Source organism: Schistocerca cancellata, chromosome 2 (genome assembly GCF_023864275.1).
Source record: "Schistocerca cancellata isolate TAMUIC-IGC-003103 chromosome 2, iqSchCanc2.1, whole genome shotgun sequence".
NCBI classification, from domain to species: Eukaryota; Metazoa; Arthropoda; class Insecta; order Orthoptera; family Acrididae; genus Schistocerca; species Schistocerca cancellata.
Window position 1 is genome coordinate 781012894 of NC_064627.1, and position 20509 is coordinate 781033402.

A 20509-nucleotide genomic window follows, 5' to 3' on the forward strand; every position below is an offset into this window, starting at 1 on the left:
CAGTCTGCCTTTTCAAAGCAGTCATCCCAACATTTTCTGTAAATGGTTTGCAGAAATTGTGGATAACTCACATCTAGATTGTCAGACAGCGAGAGAATTTAATTCCTGTATCCTGTACTCCTGAATATGTGTGTATGTGTGTGTGTGTGTGTGTGTGTGTGAGAGAGAGAGAGAGAGAGAGAGAGAGAGAGAGAGAGAGAGTGACTGATTCCAAGAGTGCACAGGTATCTTGCTTTCATTGACTTTCTTTTATTTATTCAAGACTAAACTGTTCTGTTATTCTATTGCCCCTATCTTTTTCTTATATTTCAAAATACTGCTCTCCATGTGAACGCCTATGACAGCTCATGCTTTTGTCTTTTCTCCACTATTATGATACACCTGTTCTGATTTGCCCCACTGAAAGATAAGAAGTCACTTCTGGGACTTCTCAACACTTTTTATCTTTCTGATTCTACTATTACATATAAATTTATTCTTATCATACAGACAAAAGGTATGCCAGCATACTTGGTGGCAAGCTAGACGTGTGTTATTTGACACTTAGAGCTGAATTTGACCACAATAATTGTATAGCACCTGCTTATAAAGACTAAATTATTTTATTTGTACAAATTTAACTTCTGTCACGGAAATGCCATGTTAAACTGACATAAATGTAATTTTTGTAATTTTATTTCATTTGTTTCAATTTTCTTATAAAACTCTCAGTTGCAAAAGTGTTACATTTTTCAATTACATGATGTTTGTAAACAAAACTTCCAGGCTGACAATATAAAATTTTTGAAAAAACAAATACAACAGATGGAGACAGATAATACTATTACATCATTTATCTATTTGTTAAGTGATTCCTTAAGACAGTATCTTAACTCTTTTTCATTTTCAACATTTTTAGCTCTGTTAATAAAAATGACTTCATTGATGGATCTGATACTTTACTAAGAATTGTAGTTCTTGCTTTCTCGTCACCGTCTGAAAATCTTTTTAAGAGTTCCTCTGCATACTGTATCCAAACACAGTTTTCACATCCAGACATACAGCAGTTGGTGGGTTCTTCTGGCAGCTCTCCAGTATTGTCTTCACTAGATATCACATCACCTTTCTTTCCATCATCTGATGAAATACAGTGTCTATACACTGAAGTGTCTCTGATACACAGCAACATACGACACCTGAATATTCCACACAAGCGATAAACCTAAAATTAAAGAAAACATCTGTGCTACAAAAACTATTTCAGACTTAATTTAAAGTACTTTTGAATTACCTTAGTCAACTTAAAAGTTAGACATTCTTACTATTAATGCCAAGAAACAACTTGAGCACGGACAAAGACTGTTGCTTTGTATCATAAAAACATTTCAAGAACTTGTACACACATGGAACTACGGTAAATGTGATTTCTATATACACTGGCCAAAACAAGTATACAAAGAAAGCTGAAAGAGTCAGGATTATGAGCATCCACTGATATGCTTGTTTCATTTATAAGAGTATTGTCATATGCAACACTAACACATAAGAGTTAACCAGAGATACCAAACATATTGACAAATAATGACGATAAATGTCTATGATATATGAGTTAAACCAGCTGATTTTCAAAACAATGGTCTCAGAATTTTGAGAAACACCGGCAAGCAATACTAGTACTCACGCCATTAATAGAGAACTGCTTGGCTTGGGTTCAATGAAAAAGTCACTTGAAAAAATATCAGGTAATTCAACACATATCGGTTTTAGTGATGTAAAATCATCACAATGACCCTAGGTAACATAAGATGATCAGATGCATTCAAAAATTATGATACTTATTGAGACATTCTGATTGAAGTGTACTGATATCCAAACCATGGAATGGAAGACAACATGGAGATTCTATATCCCCAGATTTCTAGAAAGCAACTGACACAGTGCCCCACTGCAGACTATTGGATGATGGTCTGAGCATATGGATTAGGTTCCCAGATATGAGTGGCTTGGAGACTTTTTACGTAATAGAATGCAAGAGGGCCCCAGGGAAGTATTATACAACCATTCTTATTCTCTATGTACATACAGGCTGAGCAGCAATTTACAGTTGTTTGCTAATGCATTGTTGAATAACTGTGGGAGGATATCAGATGAGTTAGACAGAACTTCTAGTTGGTGTGATGAATGGCAGCTGGCTCTAAATGTAGGAAAATATAAGTTAACATGGATGATTAGATAAAAACAAGCCTGTAACTTTTGAATGCAGTGTTAGTAGTGTGCTGCTTGATACAGTCATGTTGATTAAGTATCTGGGCATAACACTGCAATTTGATATGGAATGGCCAGGTTGGTAGTAGGGAAGGCAAATGCTTCACTTAGTTTTATTGGGAGAATTTTGGGAAAGTGCAGTTCATATATAATGGAGACGGCATATAGAACACTAGTGCAACCAATTTTGAGTACTGCTTGAGTATTTGAGGTTCCCACCAGGTTAAATGAAAGGAATACATTCAAGCAATTTGGAGGGAAGATTATGTTCTTTTCTTGTGGTGCTGTTGTGCAAATTTAGAGAACCAGCATTTGAGGGCTGACTGCAGGATGATTCTACTGCTGCTAACGTACATTATGTGTAAGGACCACAAAGAGAAGATCAGAGAAATGAGGATTCATACACAGTCTTAGACAGTCATTTTTTGCTCACTCTATTTGTCAGTTGAACAGGAAAGGAAATTATTAGTACTGGTAAGTGGTACCCTCCACCATGCACAGTTCGTTGGCTTGAAGGGTACATATGTACATAAAGAAGTGAGTGCACACAATTTAAGTGCTAATTAACAAAATTACATTGCCAGAGCTGTGAAATTTAGTAGAGAAAACATTATGGTATTACAAGGTGCACCTGAAAAGTTCGGTGAATGATCTCAGAAAATAAAGGGAACAAGAGTTACTAGCAAAATATCTTTACAGGCATTCATAGTAATCACCATTCACTACAACAAACTTCTGACATTGGTTGTAAGGCTGCTGGAATCTGTCAACAAACGCTTCTTGTAGAATCGCTTGAAGCACCATGCTCAAGCAATGTATATCTGCAGCATTACAGATGCCAGCCAGTGCTACCAATACAACTCAAAGGCCAAACAGCAGTCGATGGCATGGTGCTCATTATCTTCCCCACCTCACAAATATTGTCAGCTGACAAAACCCTCAATTAAAATGATGTCGATGGATTTTTTTTTGACAGCAATGCCTCGATCCATCATGAACTTCTACACGGGGGATGTGGGGAAGATAATGAACACCATGCCATTGACTGATGTTTGGAGTTCAGATCTTATTGGTAACACCAGGTCTCATCTTCTGTAATGATGTGGATATCCAACAACATGTGACCACAGTGCTTTGAGCGATTCCACAAGAAGCATTTGGTGACAGTTTCCACAGTTTTACAACTGATGTCAGATGTGTGGTTGCTCTGGAGGCCAGTAAAGGTATTCTGTTTGTAACTATTGCTTCCTTTATTTTCTGAACTATGCATCAAACTTTTCTGATGCAGTTTGTATATCACTGTCTAAATTGGCTCTTATTCAATTGTTTGCAACTGCTTGAACCATAAAGTCAATTGATCTCTGTTACTCATGCAAAAATTTGGATCTAGTCCTTCTCTTTATGATTGTGCTCCTATTCATAAAAGCTAGACCTACAGCAGTGTGATGAAATAGGATGAAATGAAATAAAATGGATGGATAAGAACTCCATTCCCAATCAAAATGGAATGAATTACAGCACTGTATGACAAGCATGCCACATAATCAAGAAAGAAAGATTTAACATTACATTAAAAAGACAAATTATTTTTGATGGAGCACTAGGTCAGTTGGACAAAAAATGGTTCAAATGGCTCTGAGCACTATGGGACTTAACATCTGAGGTCATCAGTCCCCTAGACCTCAGAACTACTTAAACCTAACTAATCTAAGGACATCACACACATCCATCCCCGAGGCAGGATTCGAACCTGTGACTGTAGCAGTCACGCGGTTCCAGACTAAGTGCCTAGAACCGCTCGGCCACACCGGCCGGCTCAGTTGGACACAGATAGAGAAAGAAGTCACCAAGAATTCATTGAAGAAACTGTTTAGACATCCATTTGAAGTGATTTAGAGAATATAGAGTTCTCTGTCAAACTATAGTAGAAGTGGAAGAAAATATAAACAGAACTGTATGAGAATTTTGTGCAAAGACTTCCCATGTTGCAGCAGCAACAAAGGTCAGACATATTTTACTCTGTCAACAATTCCATATAAGCAAATTTCCCTGGTTTTCCAAATATTAATTGTGAATAACTTTTCTTAACACATCTGCTGCTACCACTTGGTGAATGAGCTTCTGCAGGAGCCACTGTTCCATTGTAAAATAATCAAAGAATAAAATATATTTAAAAGTTGATTAATTGTGTGTACTAGTCAGAATACATTTTTTTAAAAATATTTATGTGCTGAAGCTTTAAAACATCAATGACAGTGAAGGAGGTATGTTAGGAGGCAAATATTATCTGATACTTTTTTAAGTTACTAGCTTTATCATAACCTAAGTATGTTTTTGACGATGATATACTGGGTAAAAAAAAAGCAGATTGACAAATAAGTATCCATACAATGTGAAATGAGTAGAGTGATTTACAATTTTATAGTTATATCAACATGATGTCTTGCTATGGTGATGGAGCCTTTCGCTTAGTATGAACTAGGATATCTTGTGGAAATAACAGATGCAATCAATTCCCATATAACAGAGGTACTGGGCACATACATCAACACTTGAAATTTGTAATTCACTGTACAGTGAATGATGGAGTGTACGTAGTGTGGTGTCACCGCCAGACACCACACTTGCTAGGTGGTAGCTTAAATCGGCCGCGGTCCATTAGTACATGTCGGATCCGCGTGTCGCCACTGTCAGTATTTGCAGACCTAGCGCCACCACATGGCAGGTCTAGAAAGACGGACTAGCGCTCGCCCCAGTTGTACGGACGACATTGCTAGCGACTAGACGTACGAAGCCTTCCTCTCATTTGCCGAGAGACAGTTAGAATAGCCTTCAGCTAAGTCCATAGCTACGACCTAGCAAGGCGCAGTTAACCATATCTGGAGAGAGTCTTACTTGTATTCACCATGGAGATGTACCACACAGGAGAATAAAGTTGAGTATACGAGAAGCTCCGTTCTTTTCTTTATAGCATTTATGAAGTATCCTGTTTCAGACTTCACGCCCGTCTGCATTAGATAGCGTGCCTTTCGGCTACCTCCGAGTGGTGTGGCTGTCTTGCTACGCCACAACAGTTTGGCGACGAGTTAAAAAAAGGGTTTTGTTCTTTCTAATTGCTTACATTTACTTGTGTCATGGCTTCGCCACAATCTCCAGATGTACTGTCCGAATTTTATCGCTTGCAGAATCAGCAGACGCAGGCGTTATTGGATGCCCTGGGACAGCTCGTCCAGGGTCGACGTGCGCTGCAAAACGATGCGGCCGCCGCCGCTTCGCCGCTCCCGCAGCCACAACATGCAGTTGCACCGCCGTTTCGCAACTTTGACGCGGCGCAGGAAACATGGCCGGAGTGGTCCCGACAGTTTGGATTTCATCTCGCCGCCTACAGGATTCAAGGTAACGAGCGGCAGCCTCACTTATTGTCTTGTGTCGGCGTGCAAACGTACCGTGTGATAGTGAAACTGTTTCCCCGCCGCGACGTAGCAACTCTGTCCTACGAAGAAATTGTGTCGGCTTTAGATGCCTATTTCAAAGAAACAGTTAATGTGGTTGCAAAACGGTATACGTTCTTTCGTACGAAACGTACGGCCGGTCAAACTAATAGGGAGTGGGTTGCAACTTTGCAAGGCCTTACTAGGGATTGTGAATTTCAGTGTGACTGTGGCCTTCCTTATTCAGATACAATGGTGCGTGATGCAATAGCACAGAACGTTTCTGATGTTCGCATAAGGGAACAGATTTTGAAACTAGTTAATCCCTCCCTTCAACAAGTGATAGACATATTGGATAGGCAAGACACACTTGACTGTGCTCAGGAATCTTTTGAAGCTTCGCCAGCAGTGTGTAACATTAACCGGCCCGCTGGACGCGCTGCGCGGCCCGGTAACCGGCCCTCGCGCACTTCGACGCAGCTGACGCCGCGCTCTAAACCAGGTGTGCCTCGCCAGCCCGCAAATGCAGTGAAATCATGCCCGCGGTGTGCTACTAGACATTCGCGTGCAAATTGCCCGTCACGCCAAGCTATTTGCTTTTACTGTCACAAGAAAGGACATGTTCAAAGTGTTTGCCAGAAAAAGCTCAGATCAGACAATCACAACCGTTCCAGGCCCTTTGCTTCGCGCCGGAATCGAACCACGGACACTCAGGCTCGGGAACCTTCGCCCATGGACATTCACGTAGTTAATGCCACTCCGCCCAGTGTTACTCTTTCTAACAGTGACTGTGTTCGTCCCACAAAAAGTGTGCGTCGACGTCGACGGCAATCCCGTCACGTCGCAAGTGATTCTGTACCAGTGTCTGTTCACGTTGCACAAAACAGTCGCTCTTGTCGTCAGCAGGACAATAAACTTTTTGTAGATTTGGACTTTGCCGGACAAGTGATACCGTTCCAGCTCGATACCGGAGCTGCAGTTTCATTGCTCAATCAGCTGCGCCTCTGTCGTCGCCTGGGTTCTGCCGCTCCCCGTCTGCTTTCAGCGACGGAGCCGTCCGGTCAGCGCCCTGGGGACCCATCTACTGGCTCGCCTCATCCCCAGGTGTTACCGACGATGCCTTCCATTCTGCCCCATGGCGTCGCGCCGCCGCAGCCGCCGCTGCAGCCGCCGCCGCTGCCGCCCGCAGAGGACGCTTCGCTGCAGCCGCCAACCGCCTCCCTGGGTCACGCGCCGCCGATTGCTTCCCGTGACCAGCTGTCCTCCGCCATGGAACTCTTGCCCGCTCCGGACCTCATGGCGTCATCGCGCGTCGGATACCCCGACGCAATGGAGGTCGATCCTTCGGCCACTCATGTCTCATTACGGGCGCATACGCCGCATGTTGACGTGCACCCTGGAGTAGGTTTCCAGGCGTTTCCTAGCTCCCCTCGGACCGAATGGCCGGGTGCGGGTGGCACAGCCTCGCCTGTTGTTAGGCTCCCCACCTCATCGCATACGTCAACATGGGGCCCTCCCCACGGCGGGCGGAAGCCTTATAACACGACCGTTCGCCGATTTGCGGGGGAGGAATGTGGTGTCACCGCCAGACACCACACTTGCTAGGTGGTAGCTTAAATCGGCCGCGGTCCATTAGTACATGTCGGATCCGCGTGTCGCCACTGTCAGTATTTGCAGACCTAGCGCCACCACATGGCAGGTCTAGAAAGACGGACTAGCGCTCGCCCCAGTTGTACGGACGACATTGCTAGCGACTAGACGTACGAAGCCTTCCTCTCATTTGCCGAGAGACAGTTAGAATAGCCTTCAGCTAAGTCCATAGCTACGACCTAGCAAGGCGCAGTTAACCATATCTGGAGAGAGTCTTACTTGTATTCACCATGGAGATGTACCACACAGGAGAATAAAGTTGAGTATACGAGAAGCTCCGTTCTTTTCTTTATAGCATTTATGAAGTATCCTGTTTCAGACTTCACGCCCGTCTGCATTAGATAGCGTGCCTTTCGGCTACCTCCGAGTGGTGTGGCTGTCTTGCTACGCCACAACACGTAGTGTACCAGTATCATTCCACCCCCATCCACATTTCCCCATTCCATTCATGAATGGTATGCAATTTGAAATGCTATTGGGACCCCTCTGTATGAGCTCAAGTTTTAGCATCATGGTCTTTACGCGAAATGTATGTTGGAGGAAACAATATATATTTATTTTTTTTACTTGTTTTGGAATATCAGTTCTTGGAATTTTGTGAGCAAAACTTTTCCAATGCCTAATGTCTTTCCTGTTATGTCTATCATTACAACTTTCTGAGCACATCTGTAACCCTCTGATGTTGACAAATCAAGACCATGATGAATCGTGCAGCTCTCCCTTTAGTCTTTTCTTTCGCTTCTGCTAATCCAACCTAGTAATGGTTACATACCAATGAGCAATATTCAACGAGTAGTCACACAAGAGTTTTGCAAACATTTACTTTCGTGTGTAAATTATACTTCCTTGGGATTCTTTCAATAAATCTGAGTCTGTCATCTGTCTTCCCTAGAGTTAGACTTAAGTAGTCCTTCCACCTTAAGTTAGTGCAGACACAGGCTCCAAGACGTGTGAAGATTCTAGCTCATACCAATAACTTACTACTAATTGCATAATAAAATGATATTGGAATTTTTAATCTATTTATGCACATTACATTGCATTCCATTTATATATGTCTAGTCAACTGTCACTGGCTGGCCACAAGGAAGTGCCCCTCATGAATCGATACCACACAGGACACTGCAATAGCATCACGTTCTCCATCACAGTTTTGACGAGCCCTTGTCATGACTGGAAATAAGGAATATCCACACCACCCCTCCCACAATGGTATTCCAAGCCCACCCAAGCTATGTAATTTCCTTGTCCATCTCTATTCCACCCTTGTTGCCAACCACTTGTCCTTACAACAGACCTAGATGCAAGACCTGTCCAATACATCCCTACACTACCACCTACTACATTCCTGTCATATACCATTTCTACCGCAATGAAGGCATGACCATCTGTGAAAGCAGCCATTATCAATTTATCTGCAACCATGTGGTCATGACCACTAAAAAACTGGTATGATTGCATGAACAGCAACTGTCAAAATGCGATCAAGAGACAGCTGGGCCTACCAGTTGCTGAGCATGCAGTGCAAAACAGTATGCTTGACCTCAAAGACTGCTCCATAGCTATCAGGATTTTTCCCTTCAACACCACTTTTTATGAAATGCAAAGGTGGGAACTATCCCTACAACAGGTCCTTCCTTCCTGTAACCAGCCCTCCCCCCTGCCCATCACTTTTGCTAGTCAACATTCTCTATCCCCTTCCCTGCTTCCACTCCAGCCTTCCAAGCACCTACTGTCCCCTCCCTCAGAGATGGATTGGCAGAAAGGAGCTACCAGTTTTGACGTGCCCATGACCACACCACAAATGAAGTTGCTTGATATGTTAATATAGCAATGTGATTTGTTCGTGTCTACAAGCAATGGTGTACCATCTGCAGTCATGTAACATGGCAATAAACAGGGGTCATAGAAAGATCCTAACCACCAAGGAATGGAGATGAGTAGATTGATCTGTCACAGACAATCGGCTTCAAACATGACCGAACTGCTGCTGTCATCTCAACCAGTTTCTGAGCAAATACTGTGAAGGGAACTACACTGAAGAGCCAAAGAAAGTGGTACACCTGCCTAATATCGTGTAGGGCCCCCGGGAGCATGCAGAAGTGCTGCAACATGATGTAGCATGGACAAGACTAATGTCTGTAGTAGTGCTTGAGCGAATTGACTCCATGAATCCTATGGGGCTGTCCATAAATCCGTAAGAGTAAGAGGGTGTGGAGATCTCTTCTGAACAGCACATTGCAAGGCATCCAAGTTATGCTCAATAACGTTCATGTCAGGGGAGTTTGGTGGCCAGTGGAAGTGTTTAAACTCAGAAGACTATTCCTGGAGCCACTCTGTAGCAACTGTGGACCAGTGGGGCATCACATTGTCCTGCTGGTATTGTCCAAGTCTGTCGGAATGCACAATGGACGTGAATGGATGCAGGTGATCGGACAGGATGCTTACGTACGTGTCACCTGTCAGAGTCTTATCTAGACGTATCAGGGGTCCCATATCATTCCAACTGTACACGCTCCACACCATTACAACACCTCCAACAGCTTAACAGTCCCCTGCTGACATGCAGCGTCCATGGATTCATGAAGTTGTCTCCATACCCGTACACGTCCATCCACTCCATACAATTTGTACCGAGACTCATCTGACCAGGCAACACATTTCCAGTTATCAACAGTCCTATGTCAGTGTTGACGAGTCCAGATGAGGCATAAAGCTTTGTGTCATGCAGTCATCAAGGGTAGATGAGTGGGCCTTAAGCTTCAAAGCCCACGTCGATGATATTTCGTTGAATACTGACACTTGTTGATGGCCCACCACTGAAATCTGCAGCAATTTGCGGAAGGGTTGCACTTTTATCATGTTGAACAATTCTCTTCAGTCATCATTGGTCCTGTTCATGCAGGATCTTTTTCTGGCCTCAGCTAAGTCAAAGATTTGATGTTTTACCGGATTACTGATATACACGGAACACTCGTGAAATGGTCATACGGGAAAATCCCCACTTCATTGCTACCTCGGAGCTGCTTTGTCCCATCGCTCGTGCATCGACTGTAACACCATGTTCAAACTCACATAAATCTTGATTAACCTCCCATTGTAGCAGCAGTAACCAATCTAACAATTGCACCTTACACTTGTTGTCGTACATAGGTGTTGCCAACTACAGCACTGTATTCTGCCTGTTTACATAGCTCTGTATTTGAATAAACATACCTATACCAGTTTCTTTGGTGCTTCAGTGTACATGCAATGGACATTTTATGTTGGGTACACCGCAAAAGGCTATTGCTTGTAGCAACACGTAATGCTGCAAGTGCACCTATGGCCCAATGATGCATTTAATCTGAAATGTGGAGGCGGTGCAGTTCAGGCCAAAGATAGTTGCTATGCTTTGGAGGTGTGGTTTTATACCATGATTAGATTCAGTTTTCGTTACAAAAATGAGACAATTGTCCTGAGTGTGGAACACAAGTCAGAAAGTATAACATAAAAAAACATAAAACATCTGAATACAATACTCACTATCCTGATCATTTGTCAGGAGATTGTCAAAATAGACAAATACATTACAGTAAACTGGACCTGTTAATATTTACAGAATTAATATTTTGTCAGAATGAAGCATAAATATGTACTTTTAATAAATTTTTCATACACAAAATACTTACTCTTGACTGTTGTGACCAACTGCTGTCAAAAGTGGACTCTAACAGACATTTTTACTTTAAGCTGGTCTAATAGTCCCCTTTAAGATATTCATTCATAGAGTAGAAGGAGTTGCCTATCAAACAGTCTTTCAAACTCTGTTTAAACATTCTTTATCTGAAACCTATTTTTTTATTGTTGCTGACATTTTACTGAAAATGTGTGTTCCCGAATATTCGACTGCTCCCTGGACCAAGGTAACCGATTTCAGGTGTTTATATTGATTATTCTTATTCCTAGTATTGCTACTATGTAATGAGCCATTGGCTGGAAACAGAGATATATTACTTGCAACTAACTTCATTAAGAAATAAATATACTGAGAAGCAGAGGTTAGAATACAAAGCTCCTTGAACAGGTTTCTAAAATATTTTCTCGAATATACACCACAAATGAGCGTGGTTTTGCATGCTAAAAACTTTTGCTCGGTTTGACGAGCTACCCCAGAATATGATCTCGTATGACATAATATAATGAAAGTAAACCAAAATATGCATATTTATATTTCCTATATGTGACAACATTCTCACTGGAAATACAGGCTTGTTTAGGCGTTTCAGAAATTCTGTTATATGCCATTTCCAACTGATTTTATTATCGAGTTGTAATCCCAGAAATTTAACAGTCAATTTCTTCGATCTGCATGCCCTCCATATGTTATGCGCATGCTGGAAGGAAATATCTTACAGGTTCTGAATTGTATATAGTTGAGTCTTTTCAAAGGGCAATGACAGTGAATTAGCTTTAAACCATTTATTAAAGTCAGTAAAAATTCGATTATCAGCCATTTATAAATCTGTACTTGACTTGCTACTTATTGTAATGTTTGTATCATCTGCAAACAAAACAAACTTAGCATCTGGTAATGTAACAGAGAATAGGTCATTAATGTATCCAAGAGAAAGCAACAGACTCAAGATCGAACATTGTGGAACACCACTTGTAATTAATTCCCAATCGGATGAAGACAGACTGCTTACTGCACAGGTATTTCTCAACAACACACTTTGTTTCTGCTTAGTTAGAAAAGACTCAAACCATTTTGAAGCTCTGCCAGTGACACCATAATATTCTAATTTACTTAAGAGAATGCTGTGATTCACACAGTCAAAGGTTTTTGACAGGTCAAAGAAAATGCCAGTAGCCTCTGATGTGTTATCTTATGACTTAAGTGCATGCTCACTGTATGTGTAAATAGCTTTCTCTTTATCAGAACCCTTAAGAAACCCAAAATGAGACTTGGACAATATACAGGGCTATTACAAATGATTGAAGCGATTTCATAAATTCACTGTAGCTCCATTCATTGACATATGGTCACGACACACTACAGATACGTAGAAAAACTCATAAAGTTTTGTTCGGCTGAAGCTGCACTTCAGGTTTCTGCCGCCAGAGCGCTTGAGAGCGCAGTGAGACAAAACGGCGACAGGAGCCAAGAAAGCGTATGTCGTGCTTGAAATGCACTCACATCAGTCAGTCATAACAGTGCAACGACACTTCAGGACGAAATTCAACAAAGATCTACCAACTGCTAACTCCATTCGGCGATGGTATGCGCAGTTTAAAGCTTCTGGATGCCTCTGTAAGGGGAAATCAACTGGTCGGCCTGCAGTGAGTGAAGAAACGGTTGAACGAGTGCGGGCAAGTTTCACGCGTAGCCCGCAGAAGTCGACGAATAAAGCAAGCAGGGAGCTAAATGTACCACAGGATGGTGCTCCACCGCACTTCCATCATGATGTTCGGCATTTCTTAAACAAGAGATTGGAAAACCGATGGATCGGTCGTAGTGGAGATCGTGATCAGCAATTCATGTCACGGCCTCCACGCTCTCCCGACTTAACCCCATGCAATTTCTTTCTGTGGGGTTATGTGAAAGATTCAGTGTTTAAACCTCCTCTACCAAGAAACGTGCCAGAACTGCGAGCTCGCATCAACAATGCTTTCGAACTCATTGATGGGGACATGCTGCGCCGAGTGTGGGAGGAACTTGATTATCGGCTTGATGTCTGCCGAATCACTAAAGGGGCACATATCGAACATTTGTGAATGCCTAAAAAAACTTTTTGAGTTTTTGTATGTGTGTGCAAAGCATTGTGAAAATATCTCAAATAATAAAGTTATTGTAGAGCTGTGAAATCGCTTCAATCATTTGTAATAACCCTGTATTATTTGCAGTTGGATGCTTAAGGAGACGCTTGAACACAACCTTTTTTAATATTTTTGAAAAATCTGGAAAAAATGAAATTGGTTGATAGTCTGATGGTATCTCTTTATCTCCCTTCTTGTAAAGATGCTTAACTTCAGCATATTTTAGCCAGTCTAGAAATGTTCCACTGATAAGAGAATGATTACACAAATAACTTACGATAGAACTCAACTAGCATGAGCACTCTTTCATTAACTTTGTTGATATATTGTCAAAACCACTAGACTACTTAGATTTTAAAGGTTTTATGATGGATGCTACTTTTGTGGGAGATATGAGTGTCATTTCTATTTTACTGAAGCTGTTTGTAAAGACTGGCCTCAGGTACTCCTACTCCACTGCATGACATCAGTCCTCCAATCATTCAGGTACATGAATCAGGTTGTTTATTTCAACATTCTCAATTGTCAAAGTTTCTTCTACATTATTATAATGCATATCCTCTGGAAACACCTGTCTCCCAAGATTACAACAGCCATGATGACAAGGTTTCACAACATATATTCCTGATCTGATGAACACTCAGGCACCATCTCTGATCTCAGCTGCCCAGTTAAATCACCCAAGCCTAATCCAGCAGAAAATATCTGAGACTACTTGGAACAGCATGTGATATATGTGATCGACATTCCTGCATTTTATAGCTCATAAAAGGCTAGCTTCAACTACATATGAAATGCCTGAGGAAACTTGTGGACACTTCCTTGCCAAATCTGGGCCATTATCAAGGATAAAAGCGATGTTCTATGGTAGCAGGTGACTAATTTTTTGTCTGGTGTACTTATTCTTCTTTATGGAACAAAGTGCTTCCCTGCAGCATCTCCAACTAGACCTGAGTGTTCTGCGACATTCACATTGATTAAATACACCAATGGCAATCTTGCAATCCTTTACTGAATTTTCTCCATATCTATTATTAATACAATTTGGGAACAGTCCCACACTGGCAAACAATAGTCCAGAATAATTCAGATGAGTGTTTGGTAGGCATAAATTGTCTTTTCATATATAGCAGTTGGTCAGTGTTACTCGAATAAATCTCAGAATGGCTGTATTCCTCCAGGCTACATTTCTGAAGTGATGCTCCACAACACGCTTATGAAAGGATGTGGTGAGGGTCTTCATTCATCATGTGCATCTTCATGTTTTCACAGCACAGTGACTGCTCCATTAAATTTGGGGCACACAGGCACATAATTTCAACTTCTTCTTCTAATATTTCAGCTGTATACTGATCAGCCATCTTCAGAGTGAGCCAAAAGACTGATGCTCCTGCACTCACTCCCTCCTTTTAAATTCGTGGACTATGCCACAGCGCATGTAGGCAGAGATACACAGGTGTTGACTGGCAGCAAAGAAGTACAGTTGCATGAATTATATCTTTGGTTGCACAGTCAACCCGCACTTGAATGTTGGCGTGTCACTTTCAGCTGCACCGTCGTGATGTCTTTGTAAGTTTATTACAGGAAGTACCAGATCCCATGATTTAACCAAGCTGAAGATGCAATCTCTATTAATTAAATTCACTGTCAAGAAAATTTCAATTGCCTCCTTCGCCACTGAGTCCCAGAAAGAAGATGGAAACACTGAAACTTCGATGTTTCCATACACCACAGAGTGATCAGTACCAATACAGTGTTCTGCCACATCCGATGAATCTAATTTACAATGGAAATAGAAAAGGATGGGCGCCTTCCATGTTTGGATGTTTTGGTTTAGTGCAAAGATGATGGCACTGGGACATCCAGTATATTGGAAACTGATGCATACAAATTTATATATACAAGTAAATATCTACCACCATCCTTTGCGGATTATGAGTGTTCTCTGAACTTTAGTTCACAGAGCACACATCACTGCTGATGAGAGCAGTCTGCAGGACAAGCTCCTACATTTAAAGAGAGTTTTTGAAGCCAACGTATATTCTGCACAGTGGACACACAAGGCACTACAAGTGGAACCAAAGGTGTGCAAGAAAAGACAAAGAAAGATTTAAATCCATGGCTTTCCTGCCATATGTGGTAAAGATGTCAAAAATAGGACATGTCCTCTGCAAGCACAAAGTAAAAGTGATTTTTTGTCCTCCGCTGAAGACAAAAGTGTTATTGGGTCTCACTAAAGATGTTCCAGAAGGCTCTTGCCTCTCATACATCGGACAGATAGTTCGTACAGTCTATCAAAGATGCATGCAACAGCACAGATACACCGGCCTCATACAGCCAAATAATTAGATTGTCGCAGATCACTGTTTTGATACTGGTCACTCTATGATGTACAAAAACTTCTAAATTTTAACGTCTAAATCATCTTTCTGGGACTCAGTGGTGAAAGGCAATTGAAATTCACTTGCTGATGAATTTAATTGAGAGATAGCAGCTTCAGGTTGGATAAGTCATGGATTCTGGCACTTTCTGTAGGAAACTTACAGAGATGTCGCGACAGTGCAGTTAAGAGTGATATGATGAGATCCCAGTGTGGATTGATTGTGCAGCCACAGATGTAATTTGTACACATTGTACTTCTTTGTTGTTGATCAACATCTCGGACACCTGTTTATGTGTCCAAAAGTGCAGTGGCATGGTCTGCGAGTTTAAAAGGATGGAGCAAGTGCTGCAGCGTCAGTTTTTCGGTTAACTTTCAAGATGGCTGAATTATAAAAAGCTGAAGCTGAATTTATGTGACTGAAAACCCAAATTCATTCTCATGTTCTGTGGGATTCCACCAAGAATGAGAACCTTCATGAATGAGGATAAGTCAATATATGCATATATGTTGACAAAAACAAGGCAGATCATATGATGCATTAATGAGAAACTATCACTATACTGCTTATTATTATTCTTGCTTATGCCAGATAAATGTAATCAAATAATTAGAACTAAAGCTGTCTCTCTGAAAAGAGCTGTCGACTCCTCAGTTTTATTCAATAGTTGCTATTTATTGCCTAGTAGTAGCTTGATATTAACTTGATCACACTGGCATTTTTCATAAGTAAGAGTTATCTATATATATAAACACTGTATCTTGTTTACAGTACAATACCGCATCTCAAGAGCTTTACTACGAACATTTCTGCCTGCAATATGGTTTTTCAATCCTAGAATATAGATATTTACCTAATTTGTAGAAAGAGAAACTAATGAGATACTTTTTTGTTTCGGGCTACATGGGACTCTTTAATTTCTTCCTTTTATGTTATTACACAACTCCACTCTGAACTCTGGAGAAAGTGAACATCTACATGAAAATTATTTTTGTCTCGTACTGTGTAGATCACAGTACAGTTGAAACAGATTTTTATTGTCAGCAACAAGACCTTTAAAAAAGCTTCTCTAAAATGTGTAGTTATCTATTTTACACAATGTCCTTATTCTGCTGCATAAACAATTTGTTTGCTTAAGATGCACTCCCCTGGAAGATAATTTCATAAGACAACAAGAGAAAATGTGTCAACACTCTTGTCTTTAAGTCAACACAATGAATGAAGCTACCAAGGGCAGAACATGCTGAACTGAGTTCTTTAATTTGTTTATCCATTTTGGATTTTTATTGAACAGAATCCCAAAGAACTTTATTCAATATGCTTCATTTAGTGTACAAAGGATAATATTTACTTCTGGTGGTATCAGGTCTTTTTGCTTGTTTGTGAGATTTTACATTTAATCTTCCAGCTGTGGACCACATTTCCAGCTAACATCTGATCTGCAAAGTTGAGTTTAGGCCCTTGATCGGCATTTCTGTGTCATCAGCACACACAACACTACTTGAACCACCCTTTAATGTCATTGTAAGACAATTTATGTAGGTTAAGAACTATAATTAGCTCAGTTCCAACACTTGTGGGACCACACATGTTACCGAGCGAGGTGGCGCAGTGGTTAGCACACTGGACTTGCATTCGGGAGAACGACAGTTCAATCCCGTCTCCGGCCATCCTGATTTAGGTTTTCCGTGATTTCCCTAAATCGTTTCAGGCAAATGCCGGGATGGTTCCTTTGAAAGGGCACGGCCGATTTCCTTCCCAATCCTTCCCTAACCCGAGCTTGTGCTCCGTCTCTAATGACCTCGTTGTCGACGGGACGTTAAACACTAACCACCACCACACATGTTGTGTTCTCCCATTCATTCAGAGGTTAGTTCCATGGCTGTGATAAATTCTGCAAATAGGACCATCTGCTTTCTGTTATGAAGATTAGTTCTCCACCCAAACAAATGAGATGCCACAATACTTTAATTTGCCAAGTAGAATTTTGTGATCTACACAATTCAAGGCTTTGACAAGGGCACATAACATACCAAGATGATAATATCTTTGGTTTATCTTCGTCAGGACTTCACATGTAAGGTCTTTTATTGCTTTTTCTGTGAAGACTCGTTTATGGAAGCGAATTCAAAGTGCTGTTAGCCGTTAAATGAAACAATATTCTATCATAGACCACTTTCTCAAACCATTATACCCTTTTGGAAAGTCTGAAATAGGCCAATAATTAGAGGTGGTTTATCTCCAGTTTTACAGATGAGTGTCACTATAGCATTTTCATGTCCATCACAAAATATACACTGAACCATCTACTGATTGCAAAGATAGGGTAATGCTACATAGTCTGAGCAATACTGTAATATTCTGATGTAACTGGAACCACAGGCACCATAATTACTGCTTTTTACTGAAGTTTGTCAGCACCAGTTACATTTTAACATGGTTACTAAGCCTCTGAAGCAAGATAATTTCTTTCATTAAATTTTCATAATACAACTATCAAAGAAGAGACCAATTTAAGGTTTGACCAAAATTAGAGTGGCAAAGTACGAGAGGGCTGGCTTACAGAATTTGTACACATTACATGGGGAGAATGTCATGCCTAACACAAAACCTGTGATTACAGCCAATTACTGAGTAGCAAGTCGGGACAGGAAGTGGTATCTGGAACACTCCTTAACAACGAATCTCAAGTAATCACTATTTAATTGTTGAATTCAATTAGTTCATGGGTGGTGTTAAGTGTTTATTAGCACCTCCCATTAGCCAAGACTAGCACTATTACTTACATTCATTCAAAATACTTGCCCACATCAGGGTCAATATTTATACTGTAATTACTCATGAACTAAAAACAAGGTGATTGCATTCTCTTTAAAAATACACTTCATATGATACATCACAAAGACTGTTCTGAAATTATGATGATAAATTTTTGTGGGCAGTTAGCTTTAAGACATCCAAAATTACACAGGAACTCACACCTCAAAAGGAAAAAAAGGCGTGTCCGATTGACAAGATCATTAGAAATGGAAAATCTAAAAATTTAACAAATAGCCTATATAACCCCAGTGCAAAATACATCTATCTCAAATATGGCAATATTAACAGCGAGAGTGCTTTAACCATTCTTATTCACTAAAGTGGGAAAAATGAGGACTTTGAAGTAGCCAAGTATGGGGAAAAGTTTCTAATTTTTTTCCTTTTTCTGGGGCAGGGAAATGGGGGAGGGGAGCACGACTTATGTTTTAAAAAAAGTATGCTATGAAGTCTGAACTATAGCTCTAGTGCATTGCAGTTCATTATACTTTACACATGTCTGTTCCATAATTAGTTACAACAAAACTTCAAGGTACAAAAAGGGCCAACACAAATCACAACAAAAAGTAGAGGAACTCACTGCATCAATATGTTTAAAGCTTTTTCAGCTTTTACCCTGATCTATATAACAGGAAGCACTGACCAATACCCAGCCAACACATTTTTACTAGAACATGGGGCCAGATCCTGCCACTTCTTACATCTCAAAAGGAGAAATGGTGATACTATCCACAGTAAATGCTGTATGCTGTGGAATAAAATTATATTCCTCCACAACATGTCAGACAGAAAAATGAGTTTCAGTGCATCAAGAAAATATTAATATTTTGGTAGGGTATATAAGGCATTGCACTAAAGATTGAGGATTACTTATGGCGATAGACAAAAGACAAACTATTTGGTGAAATTTTCACCTTACATAACAAACTAGAATACAAAGGATGGCAAAAGAACCACTATACACACGGAACATAAGATGCAGCGCATGTACTCAAGACTAGGTGTTGGCAACATCAACAAAAAGTTTATTTCCACAGATGGATATATAATTAATATAAAGAAACATTCTACTTATTATGAACATGATTTCTAATACGTAACAAATACGATGAAAAACTTAAATAACTAAATTACATATTTACATGCATCTTCCGTTCACAATCGGTCCGAGTGTATTTAAACCAAACAAGTGGGCATATTTTTACACTTCTTTATATAGAACTCAACAAAGATTACCGTTAAGGTATAATCGAATTTCTACAGCATGCAAAAACCGATCAGCAACAACCGTAATTATGCCCTATACGCTGTACTGCAAAATATTTAATACGTCATGGCGTATTTCTATTGTGCATATAATTTAACTTTTAACATCAATCGTTTTGCAAAAAGCTTTGGTCGAAAAGTTGTCTTGTTTACAATGTCCCAATGTTTACATACACATAAGAGAAAGATATCACCACATATCATTACAACAGTGATCTCTAGTAGGGAGATCACTGCATTACAAGGATACGAACAACCTTGGCAAAGGTGGTTAAAGGGGCCTGTACACGTTCAATTTTTATTGACGACACTATGTTTGTCAAACCTTAAATGCATTGAAGCAACATCACACTATCAATAACACTGACAAAAACTGTCAGTTGACAACGCGATTTTACAAGGTTAAGATGTCGAACAGCCACAAGAAAGCGTGTGCTCCAGTTATATTAGCTATAGTTTGCAAGCAACAGAAAACAATAAAAAAAGAGGAAATGGGTCCGAGATTGGTTGAAAAAAGGAGCGCCTGGTAAGATGTCAATTTTCTGACTGAAATCAGAATCACGGATTTTATAAATTATTTTCCGATGAGCTGTGCATCGTACGACTCGTTATTCTTGTTGATACGAGATATAATATAGAAGCAAAATATGTTGATGAGGGAGGCAGTCGCGTTCGACAAGAGATTAAGAGTAGTTTCGATATGTATGGCGACAGACAGGTAGGGATCATGAGTTCAAGATTAGATTACTTATAGCTTGCAGAGAGGCCTTTAAACATTCTCCCTGTCATCCATATGTGAATTGAATAGGAAAAAAGACCTAATAAAGGCCAATTCACAATTTCCATCATGGCTCTGTCATGTCAAGGTGTATTCACAGTGCCCATAATGTCACAGCCACTGAGCACAGAATCTAAAGTCAG

General features: G+C 40.5%; 1 protein-coding gene across 2 annotated transcripts; it reads right to left on the reverse strand.

The window, feature by feature from the left end:
- Window positions 1-653: 653 nt before the first annotated feature.
- Window positions 654-19851, reverse strand: LOC126162631 (oxidoreductase-like domain-containing protein 1). Of its 2 annotated transcripts, none has more exons than XM_049919259.1 (2): window positions 19465-19851; window positions 654-1201 (listed from the first exon to the last, which is right to left on the reverse strand). In XM_049919259.1, the coding sequence occupies exons 1-2, from the start codon at window positions 19468-19470 to the stop codon at window positions 869-871; spliced, it is 339 nt and encodes a 112-aa protein (XP_049775216.1). In that variant the 5' UTR covers window positions 19471-19851; the 3' UTR covers window positions 654-868. The 2 variants fall into 2 exon arrangements, with proteins under 2 accessions (XP_049775216.1, XP_049775214.1); XM_049919257.1 differs by lacking the exon at window positions 19465-19851 and adding an exon at window positions 10851-10877.
- Window positions 19852-20509: the final 658 nt, after the last annotated feature.